Genomic DNA, 23,885 nt, shown 5'->3' on the forward strand with positions numbered 1-23,885 from the left:
CGACCGCTCTCTGGAGGTCTACCTCAGGCCTACCTTTATGGAGGACCGTTCTGCGCCCATCTTCTACTAGCAGACGGCCACGCACCCCGACCCTACCGCTCAAAGGGTCGGTCTCCGTACATGAGCGGGAAGAAAATGGCCGCCGCCATCGGTTGGGTGCCAGTTCTGATGACCGGCTCCCGAAAAAAAAAAAGTTGACACTTGTACCTTGGGGGCAACGATCTTACAGTGACACTCAAAGTTTTTTGTTTTTTTCCCACACTGCATAGCATTCAAGTAGGCGGCTTTGGGCAACCCCGGCCGTTTATCGTGCGTGCGTTATCATTGTGACGCTTTGCAAATCACTTCAGGGCGGCAGGTTAACACTGATTTATGTGGTCAACTCTTGGCTGGAACGTTAGAGTCAGCGAATCAGGAGGTTGTTTTCATTGGCTAGCGGGTCGCACTCACGATGGGAAACGTGGGGCTAAAGCCTCGCGTTGGGGGACATTTACACTGATGGAGGATAGTGAAACTAATATATACTCTCTGCGCATCGCTGCTGTGGAAAATGTCTTTATTAATTGTGATTTGAGAATTGTATGCGTGTGTGTGTGTATATATATGTATATATCGTTTAAGATTTAAGCAGTGATGGTGCTCTCTGAACAAGGTGTCCGTCAGTTGCTTGAAGAGCAGGTCGTCTGAAATTAGCGTTAGGCTGCGAAAAGATACAGTACTGGGTAAATGTGTTTTTTGAAAGGTGCATTGAAAGTGTGCAATGGCTACAGTTAGATCCTGTTTTTTTTTTTAAACGCTAGTTTCTAGCTCAGAACACATCATGTTATAGTAACTATACAGTATACCATTAAACTATACAGTTTAATTTGGGGACTGTGCCTTCATTTTTTTAAAGGGGTTACAGCCTTGATATAATCAATATTCTACGCACTGTTATATGAAAATGATTACGCATCACAACTCTGCTTATATACTTTATTTGGTTTCTGCTGTTACTTTGCCATTTTGTTTTGTCTTCTGGTGATCTTTAATAATCTAAAGTGCGTGACTGCAAGGTTAGTTGCTGTGAAAAAAAAGGCAGCATCACTTTTGCCGATATAAGAATATAATGAATTGTCTTTTATGTTAATTCAAAGCAGCCAAATATTGGCCAGTCAAAAATCCATGTAAATAATGGGTCATTTTGGAGTATCATTTTCAGCTTTAATTAGTGGTATCTTATTGATTCATATGATTCAACTATCATAATATTGTCTTATAATATGATCATTGTTTTACTGTGAGCTGACTTATTGCTTCAAGTGCAAATAATCACCAGTAACAATCAAGACAATGTATATTTTAAACAACTTGCATACTGGCAACTGTATGGGGAGACGATTGTTCGCGCTTTGCAATCACGTTCTCAGAAATGTCCAATTGCTTTGGTTATCAAACCGTTTTCTAACCGTTTGTCCTTTTCTCACTTTTTGTTCTTTCTTGTTCTGTATATTTGTGTTGTACAGGGCGTGCGGTACGTGGAGTTATTGTGTCAAATAAAAACTTCATTGTGTACAGCATTCATAGTTGTGTCACCTGTGTTGTTCTCTTTGTCCGTGTGTACCTTTTTTAGATTATGCACACATAATTTCCCAGTCAAACACCTGAGCGACTCGGACACAAAGAAAGAAAACCAACATGTGTTGTGATTTATTCGTTGTGGGGGGGGGGCGGGGGGGATGGTGGTGGTGCGAGAGCCACGATGCGTGAGGGAGGAATGGGAACACGGCTTGGGTATGATATTACTACTGGTGCAGGGAGCCACCAGCCTCTCCTTCTCAGACACACGCGTTTCCTTTGCCCACGCCCAATGGGCTCAATAGCATCTATTGGGCTTATTCAAGACTTGTCATCCACTGTTTGGATTGTATTTTTGAAATTTTATTCTTTTACATTTTTCATAGAAAAATATCCATTCTCGACTTGGGAGAATGTGACGGGCGGACCGAGAGGAAACTGGATTGGCACTTTGAGTGGGGAGGGGAAGGAGGATCTCGATACAGCAGTAGTAAATTCAAGTCAAGCCTGATAACACTTTGATAACACTTACATAAAATATGTGAACGGTATGTCATCTGTATTACACTTATATTTTCTCTCTTCAAGTCTTTGAAATTCAAACCCAGGTATTTACGTTGGTATAACCGAAACTAGGATGGACCCGGCCATGGACCAACGGAAATACTCGGATGGAGACGAGTGGTTACATAGAGATGGCGGACATTCACGGTTGATGGCGGATTCAACAAGACGCACCTGAATGTGGTTTGGATTCTACACAAGAAGCATGGGTGAGGCGCTAGGTAAAAAAAAAAAAAAATGCATATCGTGTTGCTCACGCTATGTTCTCGTAACACATTTGGATATCTTCAATGTTGAATACAATGCAATGGGAGGAGCGACCACACAACGTCTACGTAGAGGTGATGTGAGTCTGTATAGCTTACACTGTGGACACGAGGATGGATCATAGTGTCATGTCACACTGGGGTAGATGAACGTCATCAACATTGTCCGGGTTTTTGGTGGATCACACGTTTGTGGAGACCAGCCAATAGGAGTGACCTTTCGGGGCTTACCAGGGGAGTCGGAAGGACAAGACCACGTTTTGTGGTGTGGGTTTTTACTGCAACACACTAAGCCTAGAGCACCGTCTCATGAACGCCACCCCTTCACCCTCTGTGGTTAAATGAGAAACACTGTATAGTAAGTTGGATGGCAGAGGTTTTGAAGGCCACCATTCATTTCAACAAACCAACCTACCGAAACCCCACCCCCTTGCCCCTGATTAAAATAGAAAGGAGTCTTGTTGTTAGGCAATTAGCGATAGCAGCATCCCTTTTTTCATCATGCTTTGTGGATTTAGCTACAGCAACGAGAGCTGTGACTGTCCAATCAAATGAGTTGGCAGAACCAAGGCAGCCAATGAGAAGAGCAGCAATGGAAGCATTCATTTTTCTTTTTCTTTATCTCATAAAACTATGTCCTGTTAAGTTGCTAATGGACATTGAGGCTGCATTGCATCAATGAGAAAATAAATTATATATTATATTTGAACATTTATGTCTACTCTTTTGCTATCGTGACGCACAGAAGGGAGATTGCTGCTTTCCTTATAAAATCCTGGCCGTCGTTATTAAACATTCAAACTGCAGCTCTTTGACTTTCTTTGAAATGAAACTGAATTCACCGTTGGCATCAGCAGTGTCTCATGAACCCAACCCCTGCAGATTCCAAATACGTAGGACCCCCTAGGTATACTACTGTGTTGCCGCAATCTGTGGAACTTGGGATTGGACCTTCCACACACCCGCTCATGTGATGGCTTCACTGCTGGTCTCCATCTTGCCCTAGGGTGGGAAAATTAGATAAGAATCAAGATTATTCACCAATCAAAAGAAGATTAACACTTTCAGCATAGAATGCTTCTCAAGTTTTAATCATCTCCATTTAACCCCACATTACGCGGTATGTTTATTTATATGTAGTGGAAGTTATTTCCAATGTAGATGGTATGTGAGTGCAAAAAGAGTCTGGTTGGGTTTGAATCCAGACCTGCTGGTGAGCCGACGTAGGGGTCAGAAACGTGTGTGATGGAGAAGCGGGACACGCAGAAGCGGTTGAGGGGTGTGGCTACAGCGAGAGGTCTCGGTGGCTCCGGACCGTCGGAGAGAGAGGTGGACGTGGTGTCGGTCTCCGAGTGAGTGTCCGATAAGGAAGGGTCGGCTTCCAATGGGAGGGCATCTTCACAGTTCCAAATTCCACCTAAAAGTTCCCCCACCGGAACAGTTAAAATTGCCCAAAAACCACATTGACCAGCTCTGTGTTTCTTATTTAGTGATTCTTCAGATGAACATACCTTCTTCGGCGCTGCCGTTCCCCTGTACATCACCAGGAACACATGTTGCATCACCAGGATCACAGGTTTCCTCAGAAGGCCGAGGCGTGGCTTCAGAGTGGTTTGAGATTTCCCCTGGCCCAGAATCTTGCCCACATGCCTCTTCTGCTGTGGAGAAGCTGAAGTCTGACAGCTCTGCCGTTGGGCTTTCCTGGTGGCCACATGATATAAAGAAACAAATGGGTTACAGCAGCATTCATCATTTTGCTCAGTCAGTTGTTTAAGGGAATGCAGCTGGGTGTAATACTGACCTGGTCGAAGAGGAATACGGTGACGTCATCGAAGAAGGACACGGCCTTCTTCTTCTGCTCCAGCTCGTCGCAGAAGGACTGGCTGAGCAGCGTGGGCATCTTCAGGAGGCTACGCAGATGACTGGCGCTGCTACAGTCGCTCACCACCACCGGCACCGGCGTGAAGTCATCCTCGCTCTCCTCGCTCTCCTCCTCCTGGATGTTGTAGGTCCTCAGCTCCTCGTCGGACTCGCTGTCGTCCGAGTCGTCCTCCTCTTCCTCCAGGGGGGCCCTCATGTCCTCCCCACAGAGCTCCAGGAACGACGAGGAGGATGAGAGTTTACCGGGCGGACGACAGGACTCCGCACACGTGCCGTCCTGCGAGTCGCACTCCCCGGCGTCGATGTCTTCGAAGTCCTCTTCTATGTTGACCGCCTTCTTGGCCTCCTCGGCTTCCGCAGACCCCAGGTTGAACTTCGGGATTTCCTCTTCTCCGGCGGAATCCTCGCTGAGCTCCGTGTCCTTGGAGCCGTCGTCTTTGAGGTCGGAGAGGGTGGAGTCCGAGTTCACAGACGTCACGGGGGAATAGTTCTCTGATCCCCTGTTTCCGCGTGCGTGATTGGTCGAGGCTCCCCCGGGGATCGTGGCCAAAGGATCGCTGTTGTTGGACGAAGTGTAGTCAGAGGACGGCTCGTCCTCTGAGTGCTGAGTGTTCAGCCCTAGGTCCTCCTCGGCTGGTCCAGACTCCTTGGTCAAACAGCCCCCCATCTCGGGGGGAAACGGTGACAGCATGGAGAGACCAGGATTAGGGGAGTGGCATTCTGGGTCGGGCGAGGTTTGTGAGAGTTGAACCGCAGCACTGCTTATGTTCTGTCTCGTGTTGGTCAGTTGCTCTTCAGTGTGAGTAAATGGCTTGATCAGGTCGACGTCAGCAGCAGGTCTCAGGACTTTCCCAGCGTTGCCCTTGCGGTCACCTGGACCCGCAAAGAAGTTGCTGCCCTCTTCTCGGGGACTCCTCTCATTCTCTGCATCGTAATCAGAAAGATAGGCTGAGTCCCTGTATGGGTTCTTTCCAGCCAGTCCTTTTAGCTGGACATGGGTGCTGCCAGATACGGAGCAGACGCCCTGACCGGGGTCCATCTGCAGAATGAGTTCTGGTTTCTGGCTCAGCTCGGGGCTAGATTCACGAGGATCCGTCAGCTCGTGAAAGAAGAACTCTGGAGACTCGTTGTTCTCGGTGTCGTAGCCGCTGTCAAGGGACTTGGGGAGCATCGGGGTGTTGAAGGCATCGGGGCTGAAGGCCTGGTCACAAGGACTAGCTGCAGAGGGCGACAGCTGGAGAGCGTCAACGGTTTCCGCGGTTCCTACGAGATGCTTCACCGGACTGATTTCTTCCTCCTCGACCTCAGCATAGTCCAGGTTGAAGTCAGCAAAAATCCCTGATGTGATGTCTGTTATGTCGTCGTCTTCATCCTCGCTGAAGTCACCCAGCCCCACGAGGCCCATGCTTGATCCCCTGAGTCCCACTCCACTGTCTAACCCTCGGTCAGATTCAGAAACCTCGCGTGTGCCCTGGATCTGAACCTGCATGCCTTGCATAAAGGGTGACATGTCCCAGAGAGACACATTCTGCCCATCAGTCAGTGCTTCTATGTGGCCTTTGTAAGGCTCTGTATAAGAGACCGGAGAGTTGATGCAGCTTGCGTCAAGCATTCTCATAGGCTCAGAGTACAATCTATCGACACTGTGAAATAATGGCTTGTTACTGGTGTCACTGTTGTTTAGGTTATCTTTGATTGAGTTGGTTTTATTTTGAGAGTCACTTGTATCTTTTTCATTGTGACCCAGGTAGATATATGGTCCCAACTCTATACTTTTGGACACAGAGCTAGTTTCTTTTCCTGTGTTCTCTACGTAGCTAAATGGCTTATAGTTGTCCACTGTGCTATTGCTCACTATGGTTTCAGGCCACAATTCTGTTGTGTTATCGTACGATGTGGTGTACTGAAGGTCCAAATAGCTCCCCTGCACGTTGGCTGTGTGCCTGCTGCCAAAGCTGAGACTGTTGTTATTAGCCGAGTGGTTGGAGGTCCAGTTAGTGGTGTCTGCCTCCGAGAAGAGGTCGCCATCCATGTCATTCGTGAGCACACTCCTCCGCTGGCCCACCTGTAGGCCGTCCCCTGTCTCCACCTCGATGATATGATTAGCAATGGGCACCGCCTTCCTGAGGGGACCAATCACATCACAGTAGCTGTCGCTGAGCGTACAGTTCTCTGTGCTAGTTTCTAAATACGGATCACAGAATCCCAAACTGGGGCTGCTGATGGCTCGAGAGACACTCCTGGAGTTCTCCGTTCGCCCCAGGAGCGGCAGGAGGTTCTGCTGCAGCTCTGACGACAGATGCTCTTCGGACGGGAAGGCCTTACCCCCTACTCTGACCGTGGGCATGTGCTCGCTGTGAATGCTGGCTTTCTGACTCTCCGAGGGGCGGGCCCCCTGGGTGTGGGGATCTTCCGGAGGAACGGGACTTGTGCTGGAGGCCCGCCTCATCAACGGCTCCATGGTCAGGGAGACGCTGAGGCTCTCGTCCGAGTCGTAGGCGGACCGGTCGTTGTCGGCGGCGGCCCAGTAGGCGTCTGTCTGCCGGACGGACGAGCCCGTCCAGCTCTGCGAGGACAGCCGCCCGTCTCCGGCCTCCCGCCTCGGGCTGTAGTCCTCCACGCCGTCGTCCAGGTTGATGTTGCACTCCACCGGCTCCTCGATACGGATGTAGTACTCGCTACCCACCGAGGGGCTGTGAGCGCTCAGCACCGGGACCACCCCCGGGTGGTCCGACTCGTAGTAGGACGGGGACACGCCCGACGCCTGGCTGTCGGTCCTGCAGCCCCCTGCCGACGCGCCTCCTTTGACCGGGTAGTAGACGTCCTGGTAGTGGGGGTTGCCCTGGCCCAGGGGGCCGCTGGTGGACGACGAGCAGTACGGCTGCTCGGCCCGCGCCTGCTCCCACTTGTACTCAAAGTTGAGGCCGTGGACGCTCTCCGTGACCGTCAGCAGGTCGTCGCCGCTGTCCGAGTGGAAGCCGTCGGAGAACTGCTCCAGGAGGGGGAAGGAGGAGGAGGCTGAGGAGGCCAGCTCCACCTCCGGAGCCGGTGCGGCTGCTGCTGCTGCTGCTGCTGCTGCGGCGGGGTCCGGGCTCGGGGCAGGGTCCGGGGTCAGGGCCAGGGAGGATATGATGGTGTGGGTGCTGCTGCCAAACAGGTTAGGCTTCAATGTGTTCCATCTCTGTTCGAAGTCCTCCTCGGCCTCGCAGGAGCCTTTGGCGCACAGGTAGGTGACCAGCAGGTGGATCTCTTCGGTGCTAGGCCTCAGCTCAGGCTGGAGCCAACAGAACTGCATGACCTCGTACCTACGAGATGCGACGGAGAGGAAGAGGTGAGGGGTTAACGTAGGAACAAGCTCTCATTGCGAACGTGGCTTCTTAATGAGACAATTAGACCGGTGTAGAGTTGCATAGTCGGGATAAAGTTAGGTGTGGAGAAAGCTGTGAGTCAGCAGTTCACTTCACGAGGTTCCTTGTGGAGAGAACTGCCTATTCGTGCCACAAGGCAAATCTATAAAAAAAGAATGGGGGGCCTACAAATGCTTCGTTCGCAGATATGTTTTTTTACATGCTGGTGTGTGTGTGTGGGTATGGGTATGGGTGTGTGTGTGTGTCTGTGTCTGTTTGTTTCTGTGTGTGTGTGTGTGTGTGTGTGTGCGCGCGCGATTGAGACTGCCCAGTGCTATTATAAGCTCATAGCCAGTATTTCATTAAGGGAGAAATGCTAAAGATGTTGAATAACATTTGGCTAACTTTCCGGATCCAGATGATTAAGGGATCTGAGGTAAGGAACCGCCAAAAATAAATGGATCAAAGCCATTGATCGTGTACCCTTGCCAGCTTTAAGAAATATGGGACCTGGGCAGACATATATTGATTATGAAAGCGTACAAGAAGGGCAAGTTATTGTGCAGATATAAATGGCATAACTTTTGTTTGATTTTGTTAGAAACGTGTAATTAATTAGGTATTGACTATTTTATATTATCAGTACGATGGACGGTGTACACTCTTATTCGTAAATTAAGTCTTCGATTGCAATCACTCACTCTTTACGTTTGGCACCTTCACTACCTTACGCTTCTGTTACAGCTGTTCAACCCGTTACTAAATAGCCCGGCAGCAACAGTAACTGTCGTCTGGTAATGATACAGCTATAACTTTAAGTATAATTTCATCCACTAGAGGCCGCTAACGGGAAACGTTTGTTGTGCGGTTAGGTGCTGGTGTCTCACCAGCGTTGAGCCAGCGGGGCGTCCAGCTGTGGTTTGGGGAGCTTGAGAAGCTGTTCCTTCACTGCGTATGTCAGCACTTGTCTGTCTGAATAGTGCTGGTAAGGCTGGTTCCCCAGCTCAAACAGCTCCCACATAGTGACACCAAACGACCTGGGATGACAAAATACAGAATAATTACACAGTCATAATACCGATTTATTTTTACAGTGTGTTTGCAATGAAGGTTAGTGGGTTAAATTGAAATATGAGATAAGATAAGAAGTCAGACCAATACAAATGCCACTCTCTTTAATCTGTAGACTACATTTGTATTATATTTGGGCACTCGAACAGACACCAATGTTGTCTAACAAAATGACATTAACAATCAGAGCTGGTGTATCTCACCACACGTTACTGGTCTTGGTCTGGTCCACTACCAGAAGGTTTCCATGGACCTCATCTATCAGCTCTGGGGCAATCCAGCGCAGGGGAACCCAAATCTGGTCCGGGGTCACAAAGTAGTCCTCCTTCGGAAAGAAGGCCAAGACGAGAGTATTGAGCATGACCGCATGCTGAGAGTGTATACCATAAACAAAAATACAACCAGTATACTAAAATGGGGACATTTGAAGGAGATACCTTGTATTGGCTGCGCGAAAGGCCGTAGTCTCCTATTTTAACGTTCATGTCTGAAGTTAGCAGGCAGCTCCGTAGTGCCAAGTCGCTGTCAATGCAAGGAACAATTTTCCATCGTAAGCGTTTCACTTAGAACACAATAGGTGTATTATGTACATAAAATGCTATAGAATCCCTTGTTATAACAACATTACCCACATTGCAGGGATAAGGATATCTAAAACATATTTAAACAATTCCACTTTTAATGTACGGGTGAATAATGGTTGTGCTATTATTGGTTCATATTATTCTGCATGCAGACTTTTTTAATAAGCAGAGTATAATATTCTGCCTGCCCCAAGGAAGTGCTAAGCAATTTCAGTATTTTTTGGTTTCTCCACTGCTCTGTGGAAGATATCATTGTGGAAAATAGTCAACGTAACCCATCCCCCAAGGCATACGGAGATAGACGAGTGGAGGAGGAAGAGTGAGGCTCGCCCCCGGCAACAAAATCACTGATGCTGGAGTTATATCACAACTACTCAATCAGCACCAGGATGTTGTTGCAAGGGGAGACCAGCAGAGGGCGCACAGGTCCTGATTATCTCCCCGATCTCCCGACAACAATTTGAACATGGATTCAAGTAATTAACCTTAGAAAATCTAAAATACAACAATTCCTGACAAAAAATGAGCATGTCACCTTACAGCCATAGACATATACATTCATTTAGGCCTGGTCTAAGCAAAATAGTGTTCATAATATTTTTCCTTAATATCTAGCTGCTATTGGTTTACCTGTGAATAAAGTTGTGTTTGTGGAGGTACAGCAAGCCCGAGGCGATCTCGCACGCCATCCGCTGGAGGATGAAGGCATCTGGGGCTTCCGCATCTGCTCCTTGACAGCACCGCAGGTAGCTCTTCAAATCCCCCTGAGGTTAAGGAAGAGAAGAGAAAAACAAGAAAATACTAAAATAAATGCATTTCCGATTGTAGCATACGTTATACATTCTCGAAATAAGAGTGACAGGAAGAACAAATAGCCTTGAACATGTTTTTATGAAATTGTATTTAATTGTATTCAATAATTGTATTAAATTACAGCTATTTTATTGATATTATATTATCAACAATAGTAATGTGAACCCGTCCCATTCACCCTTTCAACCTTTTTATCCTAGATATAGTGAATCTGGACACCTGCACTGCACCTATTCTATTTGTACAGCATGTTTAACCTTTCAATGCGGCGCTAAACAACCAAAGCCCTGCAATACTAGTGCTTCTCACCAGGGGGCAGAACTCCATGACCAGCAGGTAGGGAGTGACCTCAGAACACTGGGCCAGGCATTGCAGCAGAGCGGGGTGCTGGAGGGTCCTGGAAGGTGATACGATATCACAGTATACATAAACATATGTATTGGTACAGCTCTGAACCAGTCAACCACTCATTCACACACACACAAACGCACACACACACACACACACACACACACACACACACACACACACACACACACACACACACACACACACACACACACACACCATCTTTGTTCATTGAGTCACTCATCAATCCATTCATTCCGTTTCCATCTGTCGTGTGTGCGTGCGTTCGTGTGAGTGTGTGTCGTTACCGATATGGCTGGATCTCCTCCACAAATTGCATTTGCTCATGGACACTGGCGCTGGCGGTGAGTTCCTTCACCACCACCTGGGTGGTGCTGAGGCCCTCCGTCACCTCCCCCAGCAGAACCTGGGGGTGGGGACAGAAGAACGCCAGTGGGTGAACAACCGATCACATTCACACACTCAAACAAAGAAGCAAACAAAGTGTCAACCCATTCTACACAAAGAGGTGCAACAGGAGAAAGCATGCTGAACACATGTGTTGCTAAGAGCACCACATGTGGGGAATGTCTTTTGGACACAATGTCATGTCTTGGGAACGGCGTCACTTGGTTGAGTTTATTGGTTTAGTTGACCATGTACAGAACAGGTTCTGTACCAAAGTTAGCTGAATAGCTCATTTGCATCTGTGGTCCCTGTTCTATCAATGCATACATGAGTGTTGTGGAGTGCCATGGATCTGACCTCTTGCATGCATGTTAACTCAATCATTGAACAAAACGATGGAAGATGCCAGCGAACTCTGGGTGAAAACGTGGAGGAGGAAGATCACCTTGCCGAACCAGCCATGGCCAATCTCCTTTAAGTACAGAAGGCTATGGCGCCCGACGTCTGAGGACTTCAGCAGCTGGACTGGAAAGGACCGAGAGGCAGGTTTAGAAGAGAAGGACCAGCAGACAAGACAGACAGACTGACAGACAGGGCAGACGGACATCAGACAGCCGGATATACAGATAGGCAGACAGACAGATAGAGAGACAGCTAGAGAGATAGACAGAACAAGGAACAACAAAGACGCATCGTTTTTTCCTCCTAACAGTAATTTGCACATCCATTCAATCATTTGAGTTATCGTGTCAAATTGGACATTCAACTTGATGAAAACGTTGAGAAAGTGTTGAAAAGCGGATGAACGTCAGAGCTGGTATTCTGCAAGGCAAAAACGCTCTGTACTGCTGTACTGGGTAGCACAGATGTAGGACCAGCTGTGGAAAGCGGCAGTGGCATTTGCTACAGTACACACACTTTACATCTAAACCCCAGGATCCAAGTTATTTGTCCTGACCATACAACCAGCACACACACTCGGCCCCTTTAGAATCAAATACCTCCATGGATCCTCATGTTTCCCCGATGGCAATGGTGGTGATGCAGGTGAGGGAAACAATGCCAAAGATGGTCAGGGTGACGGTGAAGGTGGTGCTGGTGATGGTGGAGCGCAGGATCCAGTTCCATGGAACCAGCTCTGGTTCAGAGTGTGAGAACAGAAAGCGCCCCCCCCCCCTCCGTCCTCCATCCCCCGTCCCCAGGACCCGTTGCGAAGTCTCCGCAGGAGTGTGAGAGCCCCTCCGTGGGGAGTCTCGGGGAGGGGAGGTCAGCCCCCCAGCCCCTGCACACAGCTGAACAAGCCTGCCACGACACGACACGGCGGCGGCGGCGGCGGCCTCCTCACTGGGCCCGCCGTCGACCTGGACAGCGATGGACGGTTCTCCGACCGGGGACACGCGCACACACACACACGCACACCAACATCTGCGCTGTCCTTCTCCATATCCGCCTTCCGCCCGTCTGGGGTCTGGGATCCCGGAGGAATCTTCTAGAGGACTTTGCCCTGGGGATGGGGGGGGGGGGGGGGAGGTTACAGCCGGCGGTGTCGCCTCTCTCGGTTGCATTAGGAATGCGGGCCTTTCTTTTGTTTCCTCCAGGGGACCCCGTTCTCCTCTCGTTCCATCCCTACCCTTCCCCTATACCTCCAATCCCCCCCCCCCCCCCCCTCCCAGCCCTCCACTGCACGCCACCGGGACACGGACGCAGCACTCTGCCCTCCGCTCATGACGCCAGGCAGACCGTCTGACCGCGAGCGGCTCGGCACGCAGACTCAAGACAAGATGTCCTCCGACGGTGACACAATGCCTACATAAACCCCCCCCCCCCCCACCACCACCCACCCCCACCCGACCAGCCCCACCCCTTCTGGCCGCCTCCCCCTCCATCGGGACCCAATGAGGGAGCAGCGCAGTAGCGGCATTCCTGCGTCTCTCAGGGGCACAAGCGCATCTCTGTCACACGCACAAAACCGACCTCTGTCATCCCCCCCCCCCCCCCCCCCCCCCCCCTGCCCCTAACCCATCTCAAGAACCATGCCCCATGGCACCCACACCCCCACCCCCTACTCTGAGGGTCATGGTGCATGCCACCACCCTCCCCTATCTCCATCTTGTTCCGTGTCACAGAGGCCCTCACTGTGTCGGGCCCCGTGGTGACAGTCCTCCGCTGTTGCATTCCGTTGATAAACCCGGGTCCCTGCCTCGCCTCGCGAAGACAGGGACATTGTTCGGTCCCTTGTCTCTCTCTCTCTCTCTCTCTCTCTCTCTCTCTCTCTCTCTCTCTCTCTCTCTCTCTCTCTCTCTCCCTCTCTCTCTCTCTCTCTCTCTCTCTCAGTCTCTCTCTCTCTCTCTCTCTCTCTCTCTCAGTCTCTCTCTCTCTCTCTCTCTCTCTCTCTCTCTCTCTCTCTCTCTCTCTCAGTCTCTCTCTCTCTCTCTCTCTCTCTCTTCCTGCTCGATAGCACACACACACACACACACACACACACTTTTTGTAATGGGGTCCCGTGGACAAGCCCCTCATACACACAAGTACAACCAAACATGCACATACACAAGCGCTTTGACACGCAAAAGAAACCCGCACACACACACGCACACCGAACACACACACACACACGCACACGTTTCAAGCAAGTAACGACAGTGCTCTGAACCATTGAAATGATTGGGCAGAGGTTGTCACGGTGATAAAAATCCTGTCAGAGAGACAGAGAGAGATTAAGGGAGAGGAAGATGGAGAATGATTGCTAGTATTGTTATGCTGGGAAATCTGAAATGTGTGAGGGGCATTCTTGTCCCACACATGACATTCCAAAAGAAAGAAATCTGGTATAGAGTCAGGCAAATGTCATTATACTGGTGGTCTGGCACGGCCTATGCAGTAATACTCCGTCAAACATGCAGTCACAGACATGACGCGTGAATACTGGGGTGAATGAGTTGATATGTGATCTGGACATACATCAACATGCCTGTTGGGAGCAGCATCAACACTGGGTCTGTTCTGGGGGCACGTGGGGGTTTAAATCATGCATGCAACTTCTGAAGAGCATGAATCCACGCTTTGTTGCACGCCACTGTTGTGATGTGGTCGCCCTTTGTGTGTGTGTGTGTGTGTGTGTGTGTGTGTTGTGTGTGTGTGTGTGTGTGTGTGCGTGTGTGTATGTGTATGTGTAATGTTGAAGAATCCCATTCATCTGAGGTTTCATCTTCCCGATGCTTTTGTACCTGAAGGGTTTATGTTATTTGTATGTCGACACTGACATTGATCCTTAGTTTATACTGTGTGTTCATTCCCCCCAGCTGCAGATAGTATAACATATCTTTGGTACAAAAACATATGTTATTTAGTGCACGACAAAAGTGTCCAGTTGAATAGATCTCATAGTTGTATATAAGTTGTACTTGTGTCAGTGACAAACAAAAAAGACTGCAATACTTCGGAGTTGAAATTCAATTTATTTCAACAAATATTTGCAATGCAAGTATACAAATGAACAGATTTATTGATGATCGCAAAACAAATAAAAAATAAATATATAATTGTAGAATGCATGTTTGTAAGAATGTATCCATTCTTCATACATTAAACATCCACAGTGTATACATTGTCAGTTCTATGCTGGCTTTGTTGCCCTGTCTGTATTCCTCTTCCTCCATCCCTCGCCTTGCAACACCCTGACCAATCACAAAGCTGTAGCTGCGACAGCACAGGAGGAAGGCCAGCCATTGGCTGTGAGCCTAAGGCTACATCGCCCAAGCATCATAGCCGGTGCTCACATCTTGGATCTCAAATGTAGGTATCGCCCCCTCTGGCAAAGCACAGCATGGTCCACAAAACACCCGGTGAGTCACCCAGCCATTATGTACCTATCCCGGCTCAGAAACACTGAGTGCGTAGTGCGTACATACAGGTTCATCCCAGACCCAGCACCCATGGGGGGAGGAACGCTGCATGCATGCAAGAACACATGGCCGCGGCTCCCAAAGGGAGTGGAAGCTGGAACGCCGTTATGCAATTCCAGTGTGCCTCCACCGTGAAGTATGCGCGGTACATGTGATGCATGCGTACGAAACGACGCCAGTGCGCTGGGCGGCAGACGACGGCAGGGCTTGGCCCCGGCTTGCACACTTCAACACATTGCTCAGCACTGCGGTCGGTGCTAGAACGCATTGGCGTACGGAAACAGATGTGTGATGCTGCCCTCTCCGCCATGAGGCAGGAGACGCGGGGGTACTATCAGAACAACACTAAAATAGAAATAATACCAGCTAAAAATAAGGGGGGGAGGACAGAGAGGACAGCAAGAGGAGGAAACGAGAGATGAGAGGAGAGGAGAGGAGAGGCCAGCACAGAAACAGCAGGAGGATGAAGGATGGAATAAGGAACGAGGGACGAGGAGAGGATAGGAGAGGACAGAAAAGAGCATGAGAGAGCTATGGAGAGGAGGGCGAGGATAGAAAAGAGGAGAGGAAAGAGGGCACGTGCGCGTGCGTGTATGTCGCTCTGACCGCGTGTGTGCACTTGTGTGTGTGTGTGTGTGTGTTTCTTACTGGATCGGCCGGGCTGTTTGGACACGGGCAGGGAGACCTCTGTGAGGGGCAGGATGTAGACCTCTGGGCCGTGCTGGGAGGACGGAGAGGCCAGGGTGGACCTCTCGCCCTGGTACTCCTCGCCCTCGGTGTTGTCAAACTCCTGGAGCAACGCACACACGCGCGCACACAAACACACACACACGCACGCATGCATGCACGAACACGTGCACAGACACGTGCACACGCGCACACACACACGCGTACACACACAAACGTGCGCGCACACACACACACACACACACACACACAGGGGGTCAGTCATGCAGTACTTAGTCAGCCTACGACTGGGAGAGACGGACACAATAGCGCAACTGTTGCGCTGACGTGGAAATGGGATACAGCGTGCCCACATAAATGCTAATGTAGTCCCTTCTGTTGTGTATTGTGTGGTGGCGTGCTCAGAGGCAGCATTCTCCGCACTGTATAGGAGGTGTACGCAAAAGATTAGACCCATCCCCCACACACACACACACACACATGCGTAGACACACAAACAAGCAACAGACCGACAGACGCACAGAAACACACTAACCCACACATTCAGCATAATATGGTACGACAATGTTGCATTGTCACTGCCGTGCTGCAGAGGACTTGCTGTAGTCATCAGCGAGAAACAGTCATCCAAGTTTTATACGTCATGCGCTATATGGGCCTTACAAACAGACACAAGAGGTACCAGTTTACACAGGAGAGTGAGATCGAGTTGGAGCATTAAACCAGGCATCACCACCGCTGATGCGATTTAAGCAAGTGGTTCAAATAGTTATCCACGCATTTGATGTCCTGCTTTTTCTGCACCTCTGTCAGAGCCGTAGCGTGCACCAGGTCTGAGGTTCTGCCCGAACCAATCAGAGCCAGATTCTCACTTTGTGACTCATGCGGGGAGTTTTGTGCTCAACCATGATTCCCATTTTAGCGTTGCAACACCAGAGACACTCAGCCTGGGCAGTGCTGGCTGCTTGTCAGCACTCGTCGGTGCTTTAGTAGGAAGCAGGCGTCGTCTCGGTGAGTGACCGAGACGGGAAGAACGTGTAAAACGAAAGAAAAGATCGAGGGGAAGAAAATTAGGAGCTGATGGAGAAAACCAGCGAAGGGAGAAATAAAAACAAATGAAGCTCAAATTAACAACAAAATACTTGTAAAAAAAAGAAAGAAAGAAATAAAAGTAAGAGAATGATAGCAAAGAAAATTTGATTTGTAAAATCGAAAAAGGACAAAAGAATGAAGGAGGAACGACAGAGGGCGTGCACACGCTTCAAGCCCCGTCCGCTTATAACAAACGCGGCGCGCACATCGGCGCTCCGGCTCTTCCTGTGCACGAAAAACCAAAGGGAAACATCTGCTGGCCGGCGCTGAGGCGTTAAGTGTTGAGGGAACGCCCGCCACCAGTGAGTCAGGCCTCTGCGGGGGCTACCCAGGCATAGAGCCTTCACTTCTCACAGCCCTTAATAGCAGGCCTCACAGCCTAGGCAGCCCCCCGGTGATGAGTCTGTGGAGGGGGGGGGGGGGGGGGGGGGGGGCGGTACCTTGGTGCCCGATGAGCCTGAGCAGTAGGGACGGATCTGTGGGAGATCAGGGAGAGCACCGTTTAGGATGACGTCGATGGCAGAGGTGCCGAGGATGCACTTACGTGCATCTGAAGACTGTCGACCTCCTGCGAATTGTCATTGTTCATGGGTTCGTTTATTGAACGTAATTATTGAACTTATCATTTGGCTGGAGTTATTTGTATGGTTGATACTTTAAGCCCTTAAAAAATGTAGGTGACGTTGTTCTTCGCTCATACCACGTTTTCAACCAATTTTTTTACTTGAAATCGCTGTTCCCAAACATGGGGAAAAACGGTGCATCCTCACAATTGTAACTTATCCAACTCACATCAAACATCAAAATTGGAGTAGTTAGAATAAAGAATGATCCAAAAACACCTGCACTTAGGAATGAGACGGCAATGCTAGTAGATTGTCTTTATTTGTATTGATGATATTATTCTAACTATGACAGCTCAACAGACCTTGGTCACTCACAGTTTCGCCAAAGACCCTCTCCGTGATGTCTACTCTACCCTCATGAGGTTATCAGAACATCCCATAATGACACCCTGCTCTGCTGGTGGCTCTCCCACGATGCAGAGCTAGAGAGGAGCTTCTTACAGCTGACACTAGTCTCCCCAGACACTGACCTCAGGCAAACACCTGCCTCAACTCCCAGTGTTGATACACACACACACACACACACACACACACACACACACACACACACACACACACACACACACACACACACACACACACACACACACACACACACACATGACGCAGGCAAGCACGCCCGCACACCTATTCGTCTTCTTATTTCCTTCTAGCGTCTACCTCTGAGACACACACAGACACACCTGTGTCAGCGCTCTTTGCCCTCATCATCTCACTGCTCTTGATTATCTGTACTCTCAAAGTGCTGCGTCACGCTGGTATCGCTGCGCCCCATGCAGGACACCAGCACGCACCAGACCAAGGTTACGGAACACTTTGACCGTCACAACCCAGAGGACCCTGCTGCTGCACAGGGTTGCATGTCTGACAGCGCCGTTGGTGTGTGAATGTGTGCATGAATGTGTGAATGTTTGGCAATATTGTAAAGTGCTTTTACAATCCACTCGTTAGAAAAGCACTGTACAAATGCAGTCCGTTTACCATTTAGTCAATTTAATTTGCTGGTGCCCTGGTCAACTTTGTTTTTGTCGTTGATGAGGGAATTTGAAACCCGAGCTCTGCATCTGCCTGTTGTACAGCATGCGGTTCCACGCGCCCACCAGCGGGTGGCGGCATAGAGCTTACCTTGAAGCCGATGTCACCCTTCTTGCAGCAGAGGCACGCCAGCATGAGGAAGACAAAGGTGAAGAGGCCCGAGAAGGAGACGGCCACGACAGCCAGCGATGACGGCCAGGACAGCTCGCTCAGGGGAGTGCCATCTGGAAGAGCACAGAAGAAGAAAAAACCTGCATGAGCCAGTGCTCATAGACCGTTTTCATAGAGGGGTCATCGTAAGACAGGACTACTCAAAACACTTATAAGGGCTCCTTTTATGTAACCGTGCAAGTGCACAAGACAAACCTAGTGGCCATTTTTTTTGATTACTTTTCAAATGAGCAGACATATTGTTTGAGTTTTGAGCAACATGAGTTTCTGCTGCGATTTCCTGTGTCTCTAGAGCCGAGAGTGAACCGCATTACATGCGCTTTATTGTCTATGAATGAATTGGAAATTAGTCTTAAGAGACGTTTCCCTCATGAAACCAGGGGCTGAATTATCCAACATAAACACATATTTCTCAAAAGGACAGAGGTAAAGGTTTCTTTGACAAACAACGACCACGTACCGTACATCCAAATCTCACTGGGGGAGGGAAATCGTGAGGCATGCTATTTATAGGCAGCGTCACTGCAGACGTTTCTAAGTAGTATTCATATAGTAAAAATGTAAATTCATTCCTGAAATTCCAAGACCAAGTCAACAGCCTGGGGATGAGGATTTATGATAGCAAGTGCAGCTCTTGCTTTAGGTTGTAACTAAAAGGAGAATGAGTGACTGTATCCAAGGAAATATGCAATATGGGATGCATTTAGTCTGCTAAAACGAATGTTATGGTGGTGGTTATGGTCGGCTTAGCTCAGACAACTAAAAGCAGTTGTCTTGTAACCGAAAGGTTGCTAGTTCGATCCCCAGCTCCTCCTAGCTGAGTGTTGATGTGTCCCTGAGCAAGACACTTAACCCTAACTGCTCCTGACGAGCTGGCTGTCGCCTTGCATGGTTGACTCTGTCGTCGGTGTGTCAATGTGTGTATTAAACGATGTAAGTCACTTTGGATAAAAGCGTCTGCTAAATGCCCTAATTGTAATTGTAATACACACACACATCATGAACAGGCATTCACACGCATTTACACATCCACACGCACACACACACACACACACACACACACACACACACACACACACACACACACACACACACCTCACCCCGTTTACGCCTTGACACTATGATGAGCCAAATTGTGCATACTGTACCTCTGCATGCTTCCATGCCCCCTGTTTGACATAGGCAAAATATATATGCTGATATGGATAAACAGTTACTTGAACACACACATGCATGCATGCACACACACACACACACACACACACACACACACACACATATCTATACATGTAAAATACATAAACGTTGTCTGTGTGGCAGACGGAGCAGGGAGCTGCAGTGTGTTTGGCGAGGCGTTCCTATTTTACCCCCCTCTAACTCATTGCCATGGTAACAGCCTGACGGGCTGGGCCAACGCAGCTGATTGGCTCTCACGTTGCATAGGCCCTCCTACTCCGTTTCGCTTCCTCAATCTCCCTAATGCTGACGCGCACCTTCGTCCCCCTCTCCTGCCCAGCTCCACCTCACTACCTTCATCTTCACGTTGACCGTACTTCACAGTGTACGCTTTGAACGTGTGCCAGTGAAGCGTGTGTGGCTGGCGTGAGCACAGCAGACTCTATGTGATCATTTAGCATTTCTATGACTTGCGTAACACATTGTGTCTGTTTCCCATCTGTGAAAAAACTGTTTATCTCATTTGATCTTCTCTGTCTTATATCTTCATCAAATTTGTATTTTATTCTTTACAAGGGTTAGTGTGGTTTGTGTGCATGTGTGTGGGTGGTTGTGTGCGTGCGTGCGTGTGTGTGTGTGTGCAGCTGTATGCGTGCGGTTGTGTGCGGGTGTGTGTCTGTGTGTGTGTGCATGTGTGTGTGGCTGTTTTTGCATGTGTGCATGTGTATATATCTGTGTGTGTGCTTGCATGTGTGTTTGCACGTGTATGTGTGTGATTGTGTGCGTGCGTGTGTGCATGTCGGTGTATTTGCATATGTGTGTGTTTGTCTGCGTGTGTGTGTGTGTGTGTGTGTGTGTGTGTGTGTGTGTGTGTGTGTTTCTCTGCGTGTGTGTGTGTGTGTGTGTGTGTGTTTCTCTGCGTGTGTGTGTGTGTTTGTGTGTGTGTGTGTGTGTGAATGCAAAGGTCAGTGAAGGTGTCTATCAGACTCCACCAGGAGGAGCGGTACCCTCCAGGTGTATTCTAGTCCGTGTCAGACAGAGACCTCAACAGAACAACAAACAGTCTGGAGCGGGGAGTCAGCCAGGGTTGCAGGGTAAAGACTTTGTCTTGAAGAGTGGCAGGGAGTGAAACACAGTTTGTACATGAGGGCCCAGGGCCCCTATGCATGTGTGCACATATCAGAGACCAAACGCTCAATAAATCTACACCTTGTGCCCCACGTGCTTCCCACAAAGAACCAATAGATAGGTAACTGATCCGTGGTCCTGCATTCCTGCACTCCTGAGAACACCCTTAACACTAGCTACATAAAGTACAGCTATCCTGCTGACAGGTCAGACATTACCTCCAGCGTCTCCCATCAGGAGACCGCTTTGGAAGCCGTCTCCCTCCGTCTCCCTCCGGGGAGTCGGAGCTCGCGACCGCCACGCTGTTCTGGTGTATATTATGTTCCCGTTTGTGTTTTACTGCAGTTTAAAATAATATTTGAGTATCCCAGAGGTTATGAGGGGCTGAGAAACGTGATTAAGGGAGGGTGGGCGTCAACGACAGGAGGGCTGATTCAGTGCTTTGTTGAGAAACCAAGAGGAAGGTGTAAAACAAAACAAACAGAGGAAGTGGAGATTAAAAGGTTTGGACATGTAAGGAAGGAAGAAAAAATAGAGGGAGACAGAGAGAGAGAGAGAGAGAGAGAGAGAGAGAGAGAGAGAGAGAGAGAGAGAGAGAGAGAGAGAGAGAGAGAGAGAGAGAGAGAGAGAGAGAGAGAGACAGAGAGAGGGAGAGAGAGCGATAGACAGACAGAGAGAGGGAGAGAGAGAAGAGAGAGAGGAAGGGAGAGAGACAGAGAGTGAGAGACAGAGAGAGTGACAGAGACAGCGAGACAGGGGGAAGAGCGACATAAAATGCTTTGGGAGGAAGGAAGAACAGTGAAAGTGAAAGCATATACAAAGGACATTTCAACTTCAATACATGCTGTGTGTGTCCATGTGTGTGTGTGTGTCTGTCTCTGTGTGTGTGTGCGTGTGTTATTAAGTGTGTGCATGGTTTGGTGATAATGTGTTGGCGATAATGTGATGGCGTGTTAGCCGCAGTGTTATCTTAGCTTTCATGCAAGCTCATAAAAAACAAGCATACCCCAGTGAGCCAGAGCATTCCTGTTGCTGTGCAGACAAGGCAGGTAAAACCAATGCTTTGACACATGGTTCCTAGAATTCCTAGAGAATAAGGTCAGTATTATGGGGTATAAGGACAGGGTATCACAAAGAGAGACGGAGAGGACAAATATTTTGTATCCTGCTTTTGTGTCAATGCTTGTCAATGTACATTTCCCACGCCTGTTGTTGAGCCCTTTGAGTTGAATTTGAAGGTAGAGAGAGAGAGAGCAACATGTATGAAGGAACTGCACTACACTGCCACCTACAAAAACAGCAAGGCCTAGTCAGCGCACGCATTGAACACAGGGATGGATAAAGACACACATCAATGGACTGTATTGACAGTTTCATAGAAAACTGCTGCCATATACTAATATGAGAATGTATGGCCCCCTTCTGGGTTATGCAGGCACATTATATAAAGTGGCACAAGTGTAGAGCCCAGTGGTACACCAGAGTTCACAATGCATTGCTCACAGGGTGCAGTGCCCTGAATTATCTTGTGGGTAGATTACAATGGGAAAACTTAATTCACTGATCAAGGAGTACATTGCAGGTCAACATTATAAACATTGCACTTTGCACTTTGCACAAACATTGCACTTTTCTGGAGGATTAATAAAGCCATTACCAACCAACCAATGCCATGTATTGGTATGGCACGGCCCAGTAGTGGTATATATTGCTATTGGGTGTCTGTAGAAAATAATGCTTCATGGACTGTGCACTGTGTTTGCACTGTGTTTCTTTCATAGAGGAAGCACATGGACTACTGTGAGAAAGGAAAAGGAAAGCACATACTGCAGTACTGCTCTTGAGGCCTTCTCTAAACTCATTGGTAGCCTTCTCTAGGCACCAACACCCAATACACCACCCACACATGCATACACACCATCTCAAAGACACACACACACACACACACACACACACACACACACACACACACACACACACACACACACACACACACACACACACACACACACACACACACACACACACACACACACACACACACACACACACACAATATGAATGATCATTTAGAGATAAATGCATCCACAAATATAGTCAAGCAAACACTGAAGTCATATGGAATCTAGTAGAACTACGAAGATATTTAGCTGGGATGTGTTTTAGCTCACATTGAGTGAAGATAACAATCATTGCAGGTGTCAGATGGCTTACAAGGCCAGAGGTAAAGAGGAAGGGAGAGGGAGAGAGAGAGGGAGAGAGAGAGAGAGAGAGAGAGAGAGAGAGAGAGAGAGAGAGAGAGAGAGAGAGAGAGAGAGAGAGAGAGAGAGAGAGAGAGAGAGGCAGGGAGTGAGAGAGGCGGTGATGAGTGTCATTATGTCATTAACCAGGAGGGGAGGCCCAGGGGAGCAGGCAGAGCTGCAGGGCTGTCATCCTGGCAGGACACGGCTGCTGTCGGGAACACTCACTTGCCCAAGTTGGTAGTTGCCTCATGTGTCTTCCTTCCAGTTAGTTAGTTGTTTAGATATTTAGCTATCTAGCTGGTTAGATGGTTGGTTAGTAAGTTAGTTAGTTAGTTAGTTAGTTAGCAAGTAAGATAGCTAGTTGGTCAGGAAAATACTTAATTAGCTAGCAAGCTTGCTGGTTAGATCAGTAGTTATTTAGATAGTTAGGTAGCTAGATAGTCAATTAGTTACTTAGTTAGCTAGCTGATTTTATGATTAATAAGAATGCAACACACAGATAATAGATGCATTAGCATCTACCATCTACAACACATTTAAATCATAATTTATCAACTGGACCTCCCCCCCCCCTCCATACACACACAAACACACTTCCTGTGACCTTCACACCAAACACCCCACACTATTTAAAACCCCAGTCTGTTCCCATACAAGCTTCCCAAACGGGCGGCCTTTGGGAACAATGCCTTTTATACTTGGTCAGTTGAACATTAGCTTAGCCAGCGTTTCATGTTTAAATGTGTTGAGCCACCTCACGGTGTCATCAGTAACAAGCGAGGCCGCCGCGAGCCGGAGTCAACATTGACTCCTATTGCTCGGACGGTAGGAATCCCCGCGCACAAAAGTATATACATAGCGTGATAGCGTTGCGTAGCTCATTGATGCTAGCGTTGCAGTGTAGACTGCGTGGCTTGGGTGTTTCGTCCTTGTGTTGATATGTTGCGAGTACACCACCAGTGTGCACCACCAGGACACAGCTG

The 23,885-nt window shown here is 48.7% G+C and overlaps 2 protein-coding genes across 8 annotated transcripts in view; one reads left to right on the forward strand and one right to left on the reverse strand.

The window, feature by feature from the left end:
• The window catches only part of baiap2a (BAR/IMD domain containing adaptor protein 2a), a 48,164-nt gene extending 46,603 nt beyond the window's left edge, over positions 1 to 1,561 (forward strand). For all 3 annotated transcript variants that reach the window (XR_003979478.1, XM_030378112.1, XM_030378102.1), the window contains one exon: positions 1 to 1,561. Coding sequence is in view for 1 of the 3 variants with exons in the window: in XM_030378102.1 (XP_030233962.1) it covers positions 1 to 70 (70 nt within the window). In the remaining 2 variants the exon portion in view is untranslated.
• aatka (apoptosis-associated tyrosine kinase a) overlaps positions 1,182 to 23,885 on the reverse strand; it is a 27,617-nt gene continuing 4,913 nt past the window's right edge. For 2 of the 5 annotated variants that reach the window (XM_030378055.1, XM_030378042.1), the window contains exons 2-15: positions 18,275 to 18,408; positions 16,964 to 16,999; positions 15,393 to 15,534; positions 11,285 to 11,364; positions 10,740 to 10,858; positions 10,393 to 10,480; positions 9,901 to 10,034; positions 9,124 to 9,208; positions 8,890 to 9,011; positions 8,503 to 8,652; positions 4,189 to 7,573; positions 3,899 to 4,088; positions 3,595 to 3,804; positions 1,182 to 3,389 (exon numbers count right to left, since the gene is read on the reverse strand). In XM_030378055.1, the coding sequence (XP_030233915.1) occupies positions 3,367 to 3,389; positions 3,595 to 3,804; positions 3,899 to 4,088; positions 4,189 to 7,573; positions 8,503 to 8,652; positions 8,890 to 9,011; positions 9,124 to 9,208; positions 9,901 to 10,034; positions 10,393 to 10,480; positions 10,740 to 10,858; positions 11,285 to 11,364; positions 15,393 to 15,534; positions 16,964 to 16,999; positions 18,275 to 18,319 (4,809 nt within the window). In that variant the 5' untranslated portion in view covers positions 18,320 to 18,408 and the 3' untranslated portion in view covers positions 1,182 to 3,366. Of the gene's footprint in view, positions 3,390 to 3,594; positions 3,805 to 3,898; positions 4,089 to 4,188; positions 7,574 to 8,502; positions 8,653 to 8,889; positions 9,012 to 9,123; positions 9,209 to 9,900; positions 10,035 to 10,392; positions 10,481 to 10,739; positions 10,859 to 11,284; positions 11,365 to 11,840; positions 12,512 to 15,392; positions 16,918 to 16,963; positions 17,000 to 18,274; positions 18,409 to 23,885 lie in introns of those variants that run through there. The other 3 variants (XM_030378050.1, XM_030378034.1, XM_030378062.1) reach the window with 3 other exon arrangements.

Source organism: Gadus morhua, chromosome 2 (genome assembly GCF_902167405.1).
Source record: "Gadus morhua chromosome 2, gadMor3.0, whole genome shotgun sequence".
Classification (NCBI taxonomy): Eukaryota; Metazoa; Chordata; class Actinopteri; order Gadiformes; family Gadidae; genus Gadus; species Gadus morhua.